The sequence below is a fragment of the Sus scrofa genome, unplaced genomic scaffold (assembly GCF_000003025.6).
Source record: "Sus scrofa isolate TJ Tabasco breed Duroc unplaced genomic scaffold, Sscrofa11.1 Contig2297, whole genome shotgun sequence".
Classification (NCBI taxonomy): domain Eukaryota; kingdom Metazoa; phylum Chordata; class Mammalia; order Artiodactyla; family Suidae; genus Sus; species Sus scrofa.
In genome coordinates this window covers 24,030-39,993 of record NW_018085065.1, presented here as the reverse complement: position 1 = coordinate 39,993, position 15,964 = coordinate 24,030, and the positions used below count along the sequence as shown (strand labels likewise).

Genomic DNA, 15,964 nt, shown 5'->3' with positions numbered 1-15,964 from the left:
CAGCCTACCAATTTACACCACAATCAGTCTACCACCAAGAAGCGTCTAGTCTCCAGGTGAGTCCCCATACCAGGTATGCGGGTTGGTCTCTGCTCTTGGACATCCATCATTGACCAAATCAGCTTTGGTGAGAGGGAGTCTATACCATGGAACCCATAGACTCCATGCCTGCTGTCATGGCCACCTTTCTCATGACTGGGTAGAGCTGGGGAAAGAGGCTGACTGGCATCCACAAGTTGGATCAGTGTGTCCATTTATTTTTTGAAAGCCTCTTCTAGAATGGGTGCCCTCTGGTGGGCATTTATAGGAAGCACAAATTATTTTCACCACTCCAAGACATTCCAGGCCTTCTTGTCCCCAATCTTCCTCTCTTGCACTTCCCAGTCTTTGACCAACCAGGAATGGCTTGGGCATGCACAACCTAGGGACACTGAGCACAGCAGAAAAAGGAAAAGAATGGGTGGAGAGGGGCGCAGGGAAGACAGGGAAAACAAGGAGAAGGGGAAAAAAAGAGGTACTCTATGGAGTTCCCATCGTGGCTCAGTGGTTAATGAATCCGACCAGGAACCATGAGGGTGCGGGTTCGATCCCTGGCCTCGCTCAGTGGGTTAACGATCCGGCGGTGCCGTGAGCTGTGGTGTAGTTTACAGATGTGGCTCAGATCTGGTGTGGCTGTGGCTGTGGCTGTGGTGTAGGCCAGCAGCTGCAGCTCCAATTTGACCCCTAGCCTGGGAACCTCCATGTGCCGCGGGAGCAGCCCTAGAAAAGACAAAAAAAAAAAAAAGTTGCTTTAAGAAAACAATGAGGCCTAAAATGGAGCCGGTGCTATGATGAACTAAACTAGGGTGTCTCAATGAGTGCAGTCCCAAAGGGATGTGTGTGTGTTTTAGCATTTGGTTTTAAATTTTTCTCCTCTGACTGTAGAATTTTTTTTTCTTTTTGTTTTGTGTTGTGTCAAACTGGATCCTTAACACACTGAGACACCAAGGAACTCCAAAGAATCCCAAAGAATCCTTTGAGATTTTCTTTTTTTCCTTTTTTTAAAATTTTTTTTTTTTTTGGCTGCCCCATGGCATATGGAAGTTCCTTAGCCAGGAATTTGAATCCAAGCCACAGCTGTGAACTACACTACAGCTGTGGCAACACTGGGTCCTTTAACCCACTGTGCCAGGCCAGGGATCAAACCTGTTTCCTGGCACTGAAGAGATGCCATGGAGCCCATCGCGCCACAGAAGGAACTCTACCTTTTTTTTTTTTTTTTTTTTTGATGCACCCACGGCATGAAAAATTTCCGGGGCCAGGGATCAAACCCTCACCACAGCAGCAACCCAAGCCACTGCATTGACAACATAAGACCCTTAACCCTCTGAGGATTAAGGGTCCAGAGAACTCCTCTATAATTTTCTTTAGTTAATCCTAACAGATTTTTTAAATTTCACAAATGAACAGAGGTGGCGATTATGTTTTGTTTTTATTGAGGTATAGTTGATTTACAATATTACATTATTTTCAGGTATACGGTATAGTGAGTCAATACTTTTATTGATTATACTCCATTTAAACTTATTATAATGGCTATATTTCCCAGTTACACAAGATATCCTTGTTATTTATTTTATACATAGTAGATTGCATCTCTTAATCCCATATTCCCATTTTGCCCCTCCCACCTCTTCTCCCTACTTGTAACCACTAGCTTGTTCTTTATGTCTTGGAATCTGTTTGTTTTGTTATATACATTTGTTGTTGTCTTTTAGATTCCACATGTAACTTATAACAGAGTATTTGTCATTTGACTTCACTAAGCATTAACTCCCTCTAGGTCCATCCACATTGTTGTAAATGGCAGAATTTCATTCTTTTTATGGCTAAGTAGTACTACAGTGTGTGTGTGTGTGTGTGTACATACATCCTCTTTATCCATTCCTCTGTTGATGGTCATTTAGGTTGCTTCCATACCTCGGCTACTGTAAATAATGCTGCTATGAATACTGAGGTGCATGTATCTTTTGTTTTCATCAGATATATACCACGGCATGGGATTGCTGGATCCTATGGTAGTTCCGTTTTTCGTTTTTTAAGGAACCTCCATACTATCTTCCATAGTGGTTGCACCAATTTACATTCCCACCAACAGTGTACAAGGGTTCCCTTTTCTCTACCTTCTTGCCAACATTTGTTATTTGCGGCCTTTTGATGACAGTATTCTGACATGTGCGAGGGGATATCTCATTATGGTTTTGATTTTCATTACCCGAACAATTAGGGATGATGAGTATCTTTTCATGTGCCTGTGGACCATCCGTTTCTCTTCTTTGGAAAAATGTCTATTCAGGTCTCCTGCTATTTTTAATAGGGTTGCTCAGAGATGGTGTTTTGGACATTATTAATGAGCCTTACTTACTTTGCTTTTTCAGAGGGGGAGAGGCGATAGTATTATTGGGTAGGCAATCAAAACTGTCCACTTCATGTATTTTTAACTTATATCTTTTTGGATATTCCTTTTTTCCATTGCCTTTAAGCCCAACCATCTTAAATCCTTCTTAGAGTGAAGATTTAATTAAATTGTACTGAATTAATCTCCTTCCCAATAATTGTAAGCTATCTATAATTCTAATTACTATATAACATTGCATTATATAGGTGTAATGTAACTAAGTTGACTTATGTCCAATTGTTTTGCTATTCTAGGTTGGGATATAAACATGTTATCTTCATTGTATTATGGATTGGGAGTCGAGGGGATATTGGAATTGCCTTTGTTTAATAAAAGAGTTTGGTAAATTGCTAAGGAGGAGAATCAGATCCTAAGGAATGCAGGCTGCAGCCAGAGCAATAAAAGAGGTAGTTAAACTGACACAAAGTCTTTTGGCAAATGATAAGAACACAAGGGAGCTGGTAGAAACCTGGCATTCCTCAAAAGCCTCACCTTGAAACTGGCATACTGTCATTTCCACATCTATTCCATTGGCCAGATTAAGAACTCAGAGGGCAGGAAAGATCAATTCCACCTACCCTCCTACCTGCATGGCAGGAAAAGGAAGGGAAAAAAGAATAGGAAACAAACATGATCCACCAGGGAAAAGCCCCTAGTGATGGAGGTGACTAAGACATTTTTAAGAACAGTTATGTCCAATGTTCACTTTGAAGCTGTTTGCACTTCTGTGCTGTAAACTCCCTTCTCTTTGCCTGTAGTTGCCACAGTCTGCGATGTGCACAAATAGTGGCATTTGTAAAAATTAAGAAAAAGGTCTGAGTGTTAAATCTGGGTAAGCACCATGTAAAACAGCAACTACAGGGTTAAGACAGCTAGCTGATCCCCATGCTGAATGAATCTTGCAGGAGCAGAGAACCAGAGCCCCAGAAGATTAGCCTCCTGGGAATGCGCAAGCAACCTGGAGAGGACATTAGCCTTTCCATAACTGTCACGAAATTGAGATTTAAGATTTTTAAATATGCAAATCGAGATATTTAGATCTTATGGGGAAGGGTATCTTCCTGGAAGCAGATCTCAGACGTGTAATTATTAATCAAAGGGTATGAACTTTTTCTTCAGGCTCTTGAGGAGTAATGTTGAATTGCTTCATGATATTAGGTTCAAACAGACATTCAGGATTTCTCCACTTTAATTTTCCAAAAAAAGAAAACATAGAACAAGCTTTGAAAATAAGGAAAAAAAATATACATATAAGTAGATGCAATTACTGAATTAAAACACTCATTGAAAACGACTTCGTTGCCTGCAATTTGACGTTTAAATGTGAAATTCCCTGATTCAGTACTAATTCCTCAAAGACTGACATTTATACCTCACCTTCAGTCCCAGCGAGCCCAGAATAGCTGGTCATCCTACTAGGCGGGGAAGGGGGCCATGTACCCCAAACCTGAATTTAGGAAAGATGAACGTATCATCCTTAGAGTTGCTTCATGTCTTTGCTTGAGAAGCAGAACCTGAGAGTCTCTTGTTTACGTGGTTTATGGAGGACACGTGTGTTCTCAGAGGAAGGGGAGTGAGGGAAGCCGGGGAAGCAGAGGAAGACCATTAAGTAAGAACGACGTGTTCAATGAAGACTCACTTTGACTTCAGCCTAACCCCACAAGGAGGTCTAGACAGAAACTGTATCAGCTGGTTCCTCCTTGAGACAATAAGAGCTTAGTCTTCTGTATTTCCACACAAGTGACACGGTCATGCGTTTCTAGAGCAGGTCTCAAAATTAAAGAGCATCAGAATTAGGAGGCTTGGGAGTTCCCGTCGTGGCGCAGTGGTTAACGAATCCAACTAGGAGCCATGAGGTTGCGGGTTCGGTCCCTGCCCTTGCTCAGTGGGTTGAGGATCCCGTGTTGCTGTGAGCTGTGGTGTAGGTTGCAGACACAGCTCGGATCCCACGTTGCTGTGGCTCTGGTGTAGGCTGGTGGCTGCAGCTCTGATTCGACTCCTAGCCTGGGAACCTCTGTATGCCGCGGGAGAGGCCCAAGAAATGGCAAAAAGATAAAAAAAAAAAAAAAAATTAGGAGGCTTTGTTAAAACAGACCGCGGGGCCAGCTCCCAGAGTTTCTGATTCCCTAAGTCTGAGGCAGGGGCTAGAAATTTGTATTTCTAACAAGTTCCCACCTGTTGAGGATGCTGATGGTCTTGGGACCACACTTGGAGAACTGCTGCTCTAGATAAGATGCTTTAGCATCCAGCACTGACAGCATCAGGGAAAGGAGACCTGAGCGGCATCTACTCCAGACATAACGTGGCAGTTTTCCTCAGAAAGGCACACACCAGGGCTAGAAGACTGGACCACAAGCGGCAGCTGGTTAAATTACATTTTTAGGTCTGACTCTAGATTCACGGCATCCTGTTATTTTCCTGTTGTCAAACTGCATCTCCAGCCGTGGCATTGTTCAGACAGTCCGATCATCTCCACCTGGCCACTGGCCTTCGAGGGAAGGGTCTGGCAGGGACGTGAGGCTTTAAAGAGGGAATAATAGAGTCAACAGCAATGAGTGAAAAGTCTTTAAAGCAGAAATGAATATTCAGGGGCGAGACGCAAGTAGACCACGTTGGAAGTTTCCGATGTTTGTTTTTGAAATTAAAGAATGATGGCTGTCGAGGGCCACTAGAGCCCATACAGACAGCCCCCTCTCCTGGGGATCACCACCAGGTGAAGCAGAAGGTATAGAAGTAATTGGCCGGCAATCCAAGGTGCTTTGAACACTGTACCTGGTACCCTTGGGCCTTAATATCCATCTTCACACAGTCCAGGAGGTGATCAATGGTCGGGGCTGCCTTCCAAGGCCCAAACTTGACCACCGACCTCTTGTCCGCTTCCAGGAGGCGAAGGGTGTCCACACAGTTTGCATCATCCTTTTCGTTGTGCACCACGCACACCAGCACTTCCGAATAGCGTGCCGCCACGGCCTCCGCACGTGCCAGGCGTACCATAAGCTGCAGGTTCTCGCTATAGCCTGGCACCCGCAGCAAGAACTGCTTCCGAGCCACCTGCTCACCAAAAATCTGTGGCATGTCCTCCAGGAGTTTGACCAAAGGCTCGATTTCGTAGTACTGAGCCTCACGGTACACCTCGGGGATATGCTGCCTGGGCAGCTGCCCGCTGCGCAGATATTCCAGGATGGGTCCAAAATAGGTGCCAGGGTGATCGATGAAGAAGCGTCCCTCTGCGTCTGTGCAGGCCTTGGCTGAGCTGGAGAACATCTCCGCCAGCTTTGAGCCCGGGATTTTTCTCAGGGTGCCCAAGGTGGTGGTATAGAACTCACCCCCGACATTGAGCTCCACCACAGGAGATTCCTGAGGGCACAAGAGGCAGAGTGAACCAACAGCGCCAACTCCAGGGAACTCATGATTGATTGATTGATTGATTGTCTTTTTGTCCTTTTAGGGCCACACCCAAGGCATATGGAGGTTCCCAGGTTAGGGGTCGAATCAGAGCTGTAGCCACTGGCCTACACCACAGCCACAGCTACGCAGGATCCGAGCAGCACCTGTGACCTACACCACAACTCATGGCAACACCAGATCCTTAACCCACTGGGCGAGACCAGGGATCGAACCAGCAACCTCATAGTTCCTAGTTGGATTCGTTTCCGCTGCACCACGATGGGAACGCCTTATGATTTATTTTAAAGAATATCCTACAGGAGTTCCCGTCGTGGCGCAGTGGTTAACGAATCCGACTAGGAACCATGAGGTTGCGGGTTCGGTCCCTGCCCTTGCTCGGTGGGTTAACGATCCGGCGTTGCCGTGAGCTGTGGTGTAGGTTGCAGACGCGGCTCAGATCCCATGTTGCTGTGGCTCTGGCGTAGGCCGGTGGCTACAGCTCCGATTCGACCCCTAGCCTGGGAACCTCCATATGCCGCGGGAGCGGCCCAAGAAATAGCAACAACAACAACAACAAAACAACAACAAAAAAGACAAAAAGACAAAAAAAAAAAAAAAAAAAAAAAAAAGAATATCCTACAGAAATTAGGGGAGCCGTAATGATGGGTTTCTGCTATTGAAATGTCCCTCTTACTTAAAGGGGTTGTGTTTATATGTATAGCTCCAGAGAGTGATCATTTTAAGGAAGAAAATATTTCACTGTGCATTTTAAGGAAGAACGTATTTCACATAAAAGAATACCCATTCTAGCCTTTGAATTTTCTCACGAGGTCAGAGACTATTTATTCGTAGAGGAGGCTGCTGTGGAAGGGACAATACATCTAAAGTGGGTGGCCTGGAGTCCCCGTCATGGCACAGCAGAAACAAATCCACTAGGAACCATGAGGTTGCGGGTTTGATCCCTGGCCTCAATCAGTGGGTTAAGGATCCAGTGTTGGCGTGAGCTGTGGTGTAGGTCACAGACACGGCTCATGTCTAGAACTGCTGTGGTTGTGGTGTAGTCCAGCAACTGTAGCTCCAATCAGACCCCTATCCTGGAAACCTCCATATGCCATGGGTTCGGCCCCAAAAAGCAAAAAAAAAAAAAAGTAAATAAAGTGCGTGGCCTGTGGCAAAGCATTTTCCCTCCTTAGTCCTCAGTTTCCTTATTTATAAAATGGGGATATGGAGCTATTGTGAAGAGTTCCCGAAAGAGATGCTTAGATCTACGATAGAGTTTTTTTAAGAAAAGAGAGAGGGGAGTAGGTATTAGGGGTCAAAACAGTTTCAACCTTTCAGGAAGTCTAAAGAAACCACAAGTGTATTTATTCAGTAATTATTTCCTGAATACTTACTGTGTATCTACATCCTGTGCTGGAAATGGGGGTAAAAATTCTTATTGCAGGAGTTTCCGTCATGGCACAACAGAAACAAATCCGACTAGGAACCATGAGGTTTCAGGTTCAATCCCTGGCCTTGCTCAGTGGGTTAAGGATCTGGCATTGCTGTGGCTGTGGCTGGCAGCTACAGCTTCGATTAGACCCCTGGCCCGGGAACCTCCATATGCCGCTGGTTCAGCCCTAAAAAGCCAAAAAAAAAAAAAATCTTATCTTGCATAGATCAGAGGTTCTGATTAGCAGTTGACTTGACTTTGATTAATAACTGGAATTTGTTTGATGGGTGTTTTTTTTTTTTTTTAAGATATGGGCCCATGGGATTAAATAACAGGAATAACGTTGGTGGTGACAAGGTCAATAACACCCATACACAACAGGTATAAAACTGCCTCATAAATGGGATGGTGCAAATGTAAGTTAGATTTAGCTGTTCATCAGGTTTTTTTTTTTTTTTTTTTAGTCTTTTTGGGGCTGCATCTGCAGCATATGGAGGTTCCCAGGCTAGGGGTCTAATCGGAGCTCCAGGTGCTGCCCACATCACAGCCACAGCAATGCCAGATCCAAGCTGCGTCTGCAATCTACACCACAGCTCATGGCAACACTGGATCCTTAACCCACTGAGCAAGGCCAGGGATCGAACCCGCAACCTCACAGTTCCTAGTTGGATTCGTTAACCACTAAGCCACGACAGGAACTCCAGGGATTGGCTCTTTTGTGGATGGTGTGTTGGAGGTTGTCCAGGAAGGTTTCCTAGGGAATGTGACGGCTGCTGCTATGGAAGCGACCTGTAGCGTTGGAGGGAGGTTGGATTTCCTACTATCTTGCAGTGCCAAGGACAGGGACAGGACTCAGAAGTGTCCTTCAGTCTGATTTAGGAGTGACTTCTTTTACAATTTGTCCGTGGGCTCTACCTCTCTGATTAAAGGACTGGAATTAAGAGAGCTCAAAACAGCCAAACTGCTGGGAAGAATGGAGTCACCATGGCAACAGCTTCTACCAAGGGACAGTTCTGCTGGCTGGAGTGAAGGGAGAGGAGAGGATGCACCTGACAGCAACCAAACAATACAGCCTGGAGAAAAATAAGCCCAGAACCTGTGACTCCCTCTTTCTCCCGTAAACCTCAAGGCTTCTTGGCAAGGCTGTGTGGTCCACCCTAAGGTGGCTTCATAAAGCAGACAGTTAAATGTGAAAGTGTAGCCTTTAATCCCTGAATGGATGAGCTCTCATCACTCCGTACCACTGAAAGCTCACAGGTGCTCTCAACATCCCCACAGTACAGGTGAGGAAAGCTCAGAAAGAAGGATCCTACAGCTGGGAAGCGAGGAAGTCAGAGCTGGGATCAGCATCAGTCTGACTCTAGTACAATATGGAGTCAGATGTCCTCCCCCAGCCTCCAAACATCCAGTCCCACCCCTGCCAGCGCTTAGCTGTGCTCCTGGGCATCACAGTTCCTCCTCTGGGCATAAGCTTAGTCGTCTACAAAATAGAGAGGCAAAGCAGATGAAGAGCCCTCTGTCTCTCCAGCTCGGAAGGTTTAAGGAATACAATCACTTCAAATGTTGTTTCCGAAGCTTATTTCCATTTCTAAACAAAACAGTTCTCGCCCCGGTTCTTTAACAACCACGACCTGGGCCCCGTTCCCAAGCTTCTTAATTCTGTCTCTTTGCCCTCCTTGTTTTCTTTCCTTTTTGTTTTTTAGGGCCGCACCTGTGGCATAGGGAAGTTCCCAGGCTAAGGGTCAAATTGGAGCTGGAGCTGCCGGCCTACACCACAGCAACAAGGGATCTGAGCCAGGTCTTCAAACACAGCTCACGACAACACTGGATCTTTAACCCACTCAACGAGGCCAGGGATCGAACCTGCATCCTCTTGGATACTAGTTGGGTTCATAACCCTATGAGCCACAACTGAAACTCCTTCCTCTTTTTTTTTTTTTTTTTCCCTAAAAATTCCAAATCTCTTTGGAAATCCCAGACCTACCTCATCAATAAATAACACTGCATGTATTTCTAGCAGATAAAGACTTTTTTCCATTCCTCTTTTGGACCACCTGCCCTTCCTCATGGCCCCTCTTCCTCACCTGTTCTACCAGTGTCCCATCTGAAGCATTTCTAGGGGGGCAAGCCTGACCCAGGCCCTGTGTGCATGAGCAGGGAAATGTGGTCTTGAGAAGCCTCTGCAGGGAGCCAGGCTAATGCTGGCCACAAGGACGCAGGGATGAATCAGACAGGCCCAGCTCTCACCCCACCGAAGAGTCCTCCATTTTCTCAGGTCACCTTTAGTCTAGTCCATTCATATGTCCCCCAAGGTCCAAGCTCTCTCCCCACATCACGACTTTGTACCCTCTTAGCTGTCTGAGCCAGAAACTTAGACTGTAATCTTGCAGTCCCATCTCCAACCTCCTCACACACAAATAATGAGTCGCCAGGTCCTGGCGATTCTAAATGCCTGGTCTGTTCCATGGCTCCCGCCTCTCTCAATCCAATCTCGACTCTGAAACCAGAGTAGTTTCTCTAAAGTTCAAATCTGATCTGGACCCCACCTGCATTAAACACTGCGGTGACTCTACATTCCCTTACGCCCTTACAGATTAATTCTAGACTCCTTTTTTGGGGGGGGCGGGGGGAGGCAGCAGAAGTTACAGCAGAAGTTCCCAGGGCCAGTAATCAAACCTGTAACACAGCAATGACATGATCCTTAACCCACTGAGCCACATGGGAACTCCCCAGATTAATCTTTTGTTACCAGTACCTACTGCAGGGCTCAGCACACCAGAGATGCTCAATAAGTTGTCTTTTTTTGAACACGGCTTACCCTCAGCACTGACTTACAGGAGCGCCTGGGATTCTGATAAAGGCCAATCTTGTGATACTTGGCATCACCCACGGTGCTGGGTTTCTCCCTTGGCGGGTAATTAAGTCAGATATTTATTGCGCACCTTGGGCAGCCCCGCCTCTGAGCAGGTGACTTTGTCAATAGCCAACAACAATAAGGTTATCATCACCCTGTTGGAAGGAGCCACAGCCCCCCCACTGCTGGATCCGCCTTCCCTCCCTAAAGTCTAGCGGGGGAGGGATTAGAATGTTCTGATCCCAGATTGCTTTGGACCTTTTCCAGATCCTCCCCACCTGCTCCCCTGCCCAAGGTGTGGCAGGGGCAGGCAAGCAGGAGGACTCGGCTAGAGGGCAGGGGCAGGCTGGAGAGAGGTGGGGGTCCAGGCGGTGAGGTAATGACATTCCGGCCAGGGAAGTAGGAGGAGGGGCAGCGGAAGATCGGTGGAACGGGACAAGCCAGAGGACTGAAAAGATGAGTCCCAAGCGAAAGGGAGGGCGCAAAGGTAGCCGAGCAGGAAAGAAGGCAAAGGGGAGAGGCTGGACGGAGCCGGAACCGGAACCGAGGCCGTGGCGCGAAAAGAGAGACCAAAACGGCGAGAATAAATAGCAAAGGAGAAGAGAGCATCCAGCGGCGGGCCGGGACCGCGCGCGAGAAGCAGAGGGACTGAGACCCCCGGGGACGGAAGGACGGGGGACACTGGAAGGCATGAAAGATGGCAGAGGCACGGGGCTGGAGCCGGCCTGTCCCTTCGCCCGCCCGGGGCTTCGCACTCACCCTCCGCGGACCCGCTGGGGGCGCCGCCCGGCCAAGTGGCCGGGAGCCGGGCGCCGAGACCAGGCTCATCATCCCTGCCCCGCGGGAGCTGCCTCTGCGCGGCACGGCTGCCCCTCGCCAGCCCCGCCCTGTCTGCCACGCGCCAGGTCCTTGGAGCTGGCGGAAGTGCACCTGCCTTTCGCCCCGGGGTGTGGGCGGAATCCGCACCCAGGTGTGGTTGGAACTCCGACTGGCCTGGCGTTGGCAGGCTTCCGGTGAAACCCCACTAGTCACTACCCATCTCTGGCCAGGCGGGGGAGGCAGAGGCAACTGACTTTGACCTTGAGACTCTCCACTCGCTACAGTCCTAGGGGGTAAAGGATGAGCAGCAACGCCCACTTAACAGGTAAGAAAAATGAGGCTCCAGGAGATAGGTGGCCAGTGTAGCTTATTTATCGAGCTCAGATCAGCTGCTGAAAGGGCAAAGCCTGACCAGTGAAGAGCTAGGTACCTGTTGTGTGAGTTATTTTGCTTGTTAAAACACAGTCCTTAGAAGGAGGGCATAACTCTCTTTAAGTACGGGCCTGCATGGTGACCTTCCAAAGAGGGCAGTATGTAAGGAGCAGGGGTAATAAGATTTACTGTGCGCTGGAGAAAATGACAAACACTGCTTTAACCACGTGATCAAGGTCAACATGAAAAGTGGTAAATCGGGAGTTCCGGTCATGCCTCAACGGAAACGAATCTGACTGGTATCCATGAGGGCGCAGGTTCCATCCCTGGCTTCACTCAGTGGGTTAAGGATCCAGAGTTGACATGAGCTGTGGTGTAGGTCAAAGATGCAACTTAGGTCCCGTGTTGCTGTGGCTGTGGTGTAGGCCAGCAACCTCAGTTTGATTTGACCCCTAGCCTGAGAACCACCATATGCTGTGGGTGTGTCCCCCAAAAGACAAAATAGAATAAACAAACAAAAAATAAATAAATCAGAGTTCCTTTGTGACTCAGTGGGCTAAGGGCCTGGCATTGTCATAGCAGTGGCTTGGGTCTTCCTCATGCTGCAGAGCCGAAGAAAAAAAGAAAAAAAAAAAAGCCATAAACCACGATGATAGTATGTATCTTTAATACTATGTGATGAAACTGACACTAGGCCTCTGTGATCACCCTCCCCAAAACCCATAACCCCAGCATAAATCATGGGAAAAACATCAAATTCCAACAGGAGGGCTTCCTATGGTATACCTGACCAGCCGTCCTCAAAATTGTCAAGATCACGAAACAAGGAAATCTGAGAGACAGTCACAGCCAAGAGTAGCCTAAGGAGACATGAGGACTTAATGCAATGTGGTATGAGATCCTCGAACAGAAAATAGACGTTAGGTAAACACTAAGGAGGTACCTTCCTCCACTGCTGGTGGGAATGTAAATTGGTACAACCACTATGGAAAACAGTATGGCGGTACTGAGGCAGAGTAATGAATGATGATTTAGGTAGTTAGTGATTAATATTTCGATGTATTCTTTGCTATAGCTGTTGATTAGTATCTATGATTTGGGAGGTCCAGGAAATAACACTCTCACAGGCCTTATTTTCTATAGAAAATACATCCTGATTTAAGTCGAGGGGGATTCAATCTCTAACTCACCCCTTGACTGATGGGGAAGGAATGAGAGGAACAGTGACTCCCAGTCTAAGGGAAAGAAGAACAAAGTAGCCTTAAAACTTATAGGGGGAGTTCCCGTTGTGGCACAATGGAAACAAACCCAACTAGGAACCACGAGGTTTCGGGTTCAATCCCTGGCCTCGCTCAGTGGGTTAAGGATCCGGCATTGCTGTGAGCTGTGGTGTAGGTTGCAGATGTGGCTCGTATCTGGCGTTGCTGTGGCTGTGGCTGGCAGCTGTAGCTCTAATTAGACCCCTAGCCTGGGAACCTCCATGTGCCGCGGGTGCGGCCCTAAAAAAAAGACAAAAGACAAAAAAAAAAAAAAAACTTATGGGGTATATCCATCTCTAAGACCCCTATTGGATAAGGCCTGATATAGGTGACTAGACAAGGCCAATGGGAAAAAGGGATGGTGTCTAGACCCCACGCTGGTAGCCCCACCCTTAAGAAGTAAAAACTTTCATAGAACAAGAGAAAGTGGGACTCTTCTCCTCCCTCCCAGTGTCTGTGCTGGGAGCTATTTGCTTTCCTGTAATAAAGTCTTTTGCTTGCTGCCTGTGTGTGTTCGAAAAGTTCATTCTTCAGCTCTGTGAACGAGAACCTGGATTCCGGGACCAGTACCTCGGAAAACTAAATATAGAACTACCATGTGATCTAGCAATCCCACTTCTGGACATATATCTGAACAAAACATTCACTCAAAAACATACATTCATTCAGGAGTTCCTGTGGTGGCTCAGTGGTTAACAAACCTGACTAGGATCCATGAGGATGTAGGTTCAATCCCTGGCCTCGATCAAAGGGTTAAGGATCTGGCACTGCCATGAGCTGTAGTGTAGGTCGAAGATGCGGCTTGGATCCTGCGTTGCTGTGGCTGTGACATAGGCTGGCAGCTACAGCTCCAATTAGACCCCTAGCCTGAGAACCTCCCTATGCTGCAAGGTGCAGCCCCAAAAAGACCAAAAAAAAAAAATTCACCCCTATGTTCACTGCAGCACTATTCACAAAAGCCAAGACATGGAAACAACCTAAATGTCCATTGACATAGGAATGGATTGAGATGTGATACATGTATACAATGGAATACTACTCAGCTGTAAAAAAGACAAACTAATGCCATTTGCAGCAACATGAATAGAACTAGAGATTCTCACACTAAGTGAAGTAAGTCAGAAATACCATATGATATCACTTATTTGTGGAATCTGAAATATGGCACAGATGATCCTAACTACAAAACAGAATGTCCAAGGAGAGCAGACTTGTGGTTCTGGGGGCATAGTGGGATGCATGGGCAGTTTGGGGCCAACTGTTCTATCTGGAATGGATGGGCAATGGGGCCCTACTGCACAGCACAGGGAACTGTGTGTGATTGGGTCACTTTGCTGTGCAACAGAAATTGAAGAAACATTGTAAATTAACTATACTTAAACAAATAAATAAATAAGGAAATGTGGAGTTTCCATTGTGGCTCAGTGGGTTAAGAACCTGACTAGTATCTATGAGGATGCGGGTTTGGTCCCTGCCCTCGCTCAGTGGCAGAAAAATTATTATATGATCCAGCAATTCCACTTCTGGTTATATATCCAAAAGAATTAAAAGCAGGATCTCAAAGACTATTTGCACTGTATTTGCACACTCATTTTCATAACAGCATTACTCACAGTAGCCAAAAGGTGGCAGCAACCCAAATATCCATCAATGGAGGAATGCATAAACACAAGTGGGATATATGTACGATGGAATGTTATTCAGCCTTAAAAAGGAAGGAAATCCTAGATGGATCCTGAAGACATTAAGTGAAATAAGCCAGTAACAAAAAGACAAATACTGCATGATTCCACTTATAAGCATTATCTAAAGTAATCAGTAGAGGAGTTCCCATTGTGTCTCAGTGGTTCACAAATCCAACTAGGAACCATGAGGTTGCGGGTTCGATCCCTGAACTTGCTCAGTGGGTTAAAGATCCAGCGTTGCCGTGAGCTGTGGTGTAGGTTGCAGACGTGGCTCAGATCCGCGTTGCTGTGGTTCTGGCATAGGCCGGTGGCTAGAGCTCTGATTCGACCCCTAACCTGGGAACCTCCATATGCTGTGGAAGCAGCCCAAGAAATGGCGAAAAGACAAAAATAAAATAAAATAAAGTAGTCAGTAGAAAGAGTAAAGGTGGTTATTACCATTGCACTAGAATGGGGCTAGGGCAGGGGGAAAAGGGGAATTGTTTAATGGGTATAGGGTTTCAGTTTTGCATGTTGAGAAAGTTCTGTAGATCTGTTTCACAACATAAAAATATTTAATACTACTGAACTGTACCCTTAAGAATGGTTAAGACGGTAGAGTTCCCTTCATGGCTCAGTGGTTAATGAACCCAACTAGGATCCATGAGGATTCAAGTTTGATCCCTGGCCTCACTCAGTGGGTTAATGATCCGGCGTTGCCATGAGCTCTGGTGTAAGTTGCAGATGTGGCTCGGATCTGGCATTGCTGTGGCTGTGGCGTAGGCCGGCAGCAAAAGCTCTGATTCAACTCCTAGCCTGGGAACCTACGTATGCTGTGGGTGTGGCCCTAAAAAAAAAAAAAGCTTGTTGAACATTATTCCAGAACTCCATCTCCAGTGAACAAACTACCAAGGAAGAGCCTGGGAACCTGCCTATTTAACAGGATTTAACAAGCATCATGTCATCTTGGATATGTGGGAAAAACTAGAATGATGCATTTACCAGCATAGGAGGAATGTGGCTCAGTGAATATCAGTGCCCTCCCCCCGCCCCGCTCCCAACACTGTGACACTACCTTTCCAGTCGTGGATACCCTTCCAGTCCCCTCTCCCTCCTTGCCATGGGGTTGTCACTTCACGTATTCACCCAAGAGTTACTGATACTGATCTTGCGTGGGGGTTGGGGGCTGGGGACACAGGTGCCGAGATGTGACTTTGTTCTGAAGATATGGGCACAAATGACTTCAGTGAAAGAGTAAATGAACATATGGAAAATATGCTGGACTTCTGTTTCTACTAAGGAAGACTAGCTATTCTGAAATCCTACTAAAAAGCATCTCAAAATATTGAAAATATTGAATACTTGTACATTTGTATGTCTGAGCCCCCAAGAAAGTCAAGGAATTGCTCTGAGGTGCCCTGAGATCACTGAGCACCAACTCCACGGACTTCCCTGGGGTTATCGCCAACCCTGGGGGACCTAGAACTTTTATTTTCAGGGGGGAGTTAGGGTTAGGATGAAGTATGGGCCACTCACAGGGGAGGATGTCAGATCAGAGATTATAAAAGGGTAAATTATTAAAAATCTGCCACTTGGAGCTCCCTGGAACCCTAGCAGTTAAGGATCTGGTGCTGTCACTGTTGTGGCTTGGGTCATTGCTGTGGTGCAGGTTCAGTCCCTGACCTGGGAACTTTTGCACACTGCTGGTGTGGCCCGTCCCCCCCCAAAAAAAAATCTGCC

The 15,964-nt window shown here is 46.8% G+C and overlaps 1 protein-coding gene across 2 annotated transcripts; it reads right to left on the bottom strand.

Annotated features, from left to right (window-relative positions):
• Positions 1 to 1,992: 1,992 nt before the first annotated feature.
• LOC100512181 (BTB/POZ domain-containing protein KCTD14) lies at positions 1,993 to 11,650 on the bottom strand. Of its 2 annotated transcripts, none has more exons than XM_005667166.3 (2): positions 10,870 to 11,650; positions 1,993 to 5,794 (listed from the first exon to the last, which is right to left on the bottom strand). In XM_005667166.3, exons 1-2 carry the CDS (start codon positions 10,939 to 10,941, stop codon positions 5,141 to 5,143), a joined length of 726 nt encoding a protein of 241 aa, XP_005667223.1. In that variant the 5' UTR covers positions 10,942 to 11,650; the 3' UTR covers positions 1,993 to 5,140. The 2 variants fall into 2 exon arrangements, with proteins under 2 accessions (XP_005667223.1, XP_020937435.1); XM_021081776.1 differs by lacking the exon at positions 10,870 to 11,650 and adding an exon at positions 10,092 to 10,862.
• Between the last annotated feature and the right edge of the window lie 4,314 nt (positions 11,651 to 15,964).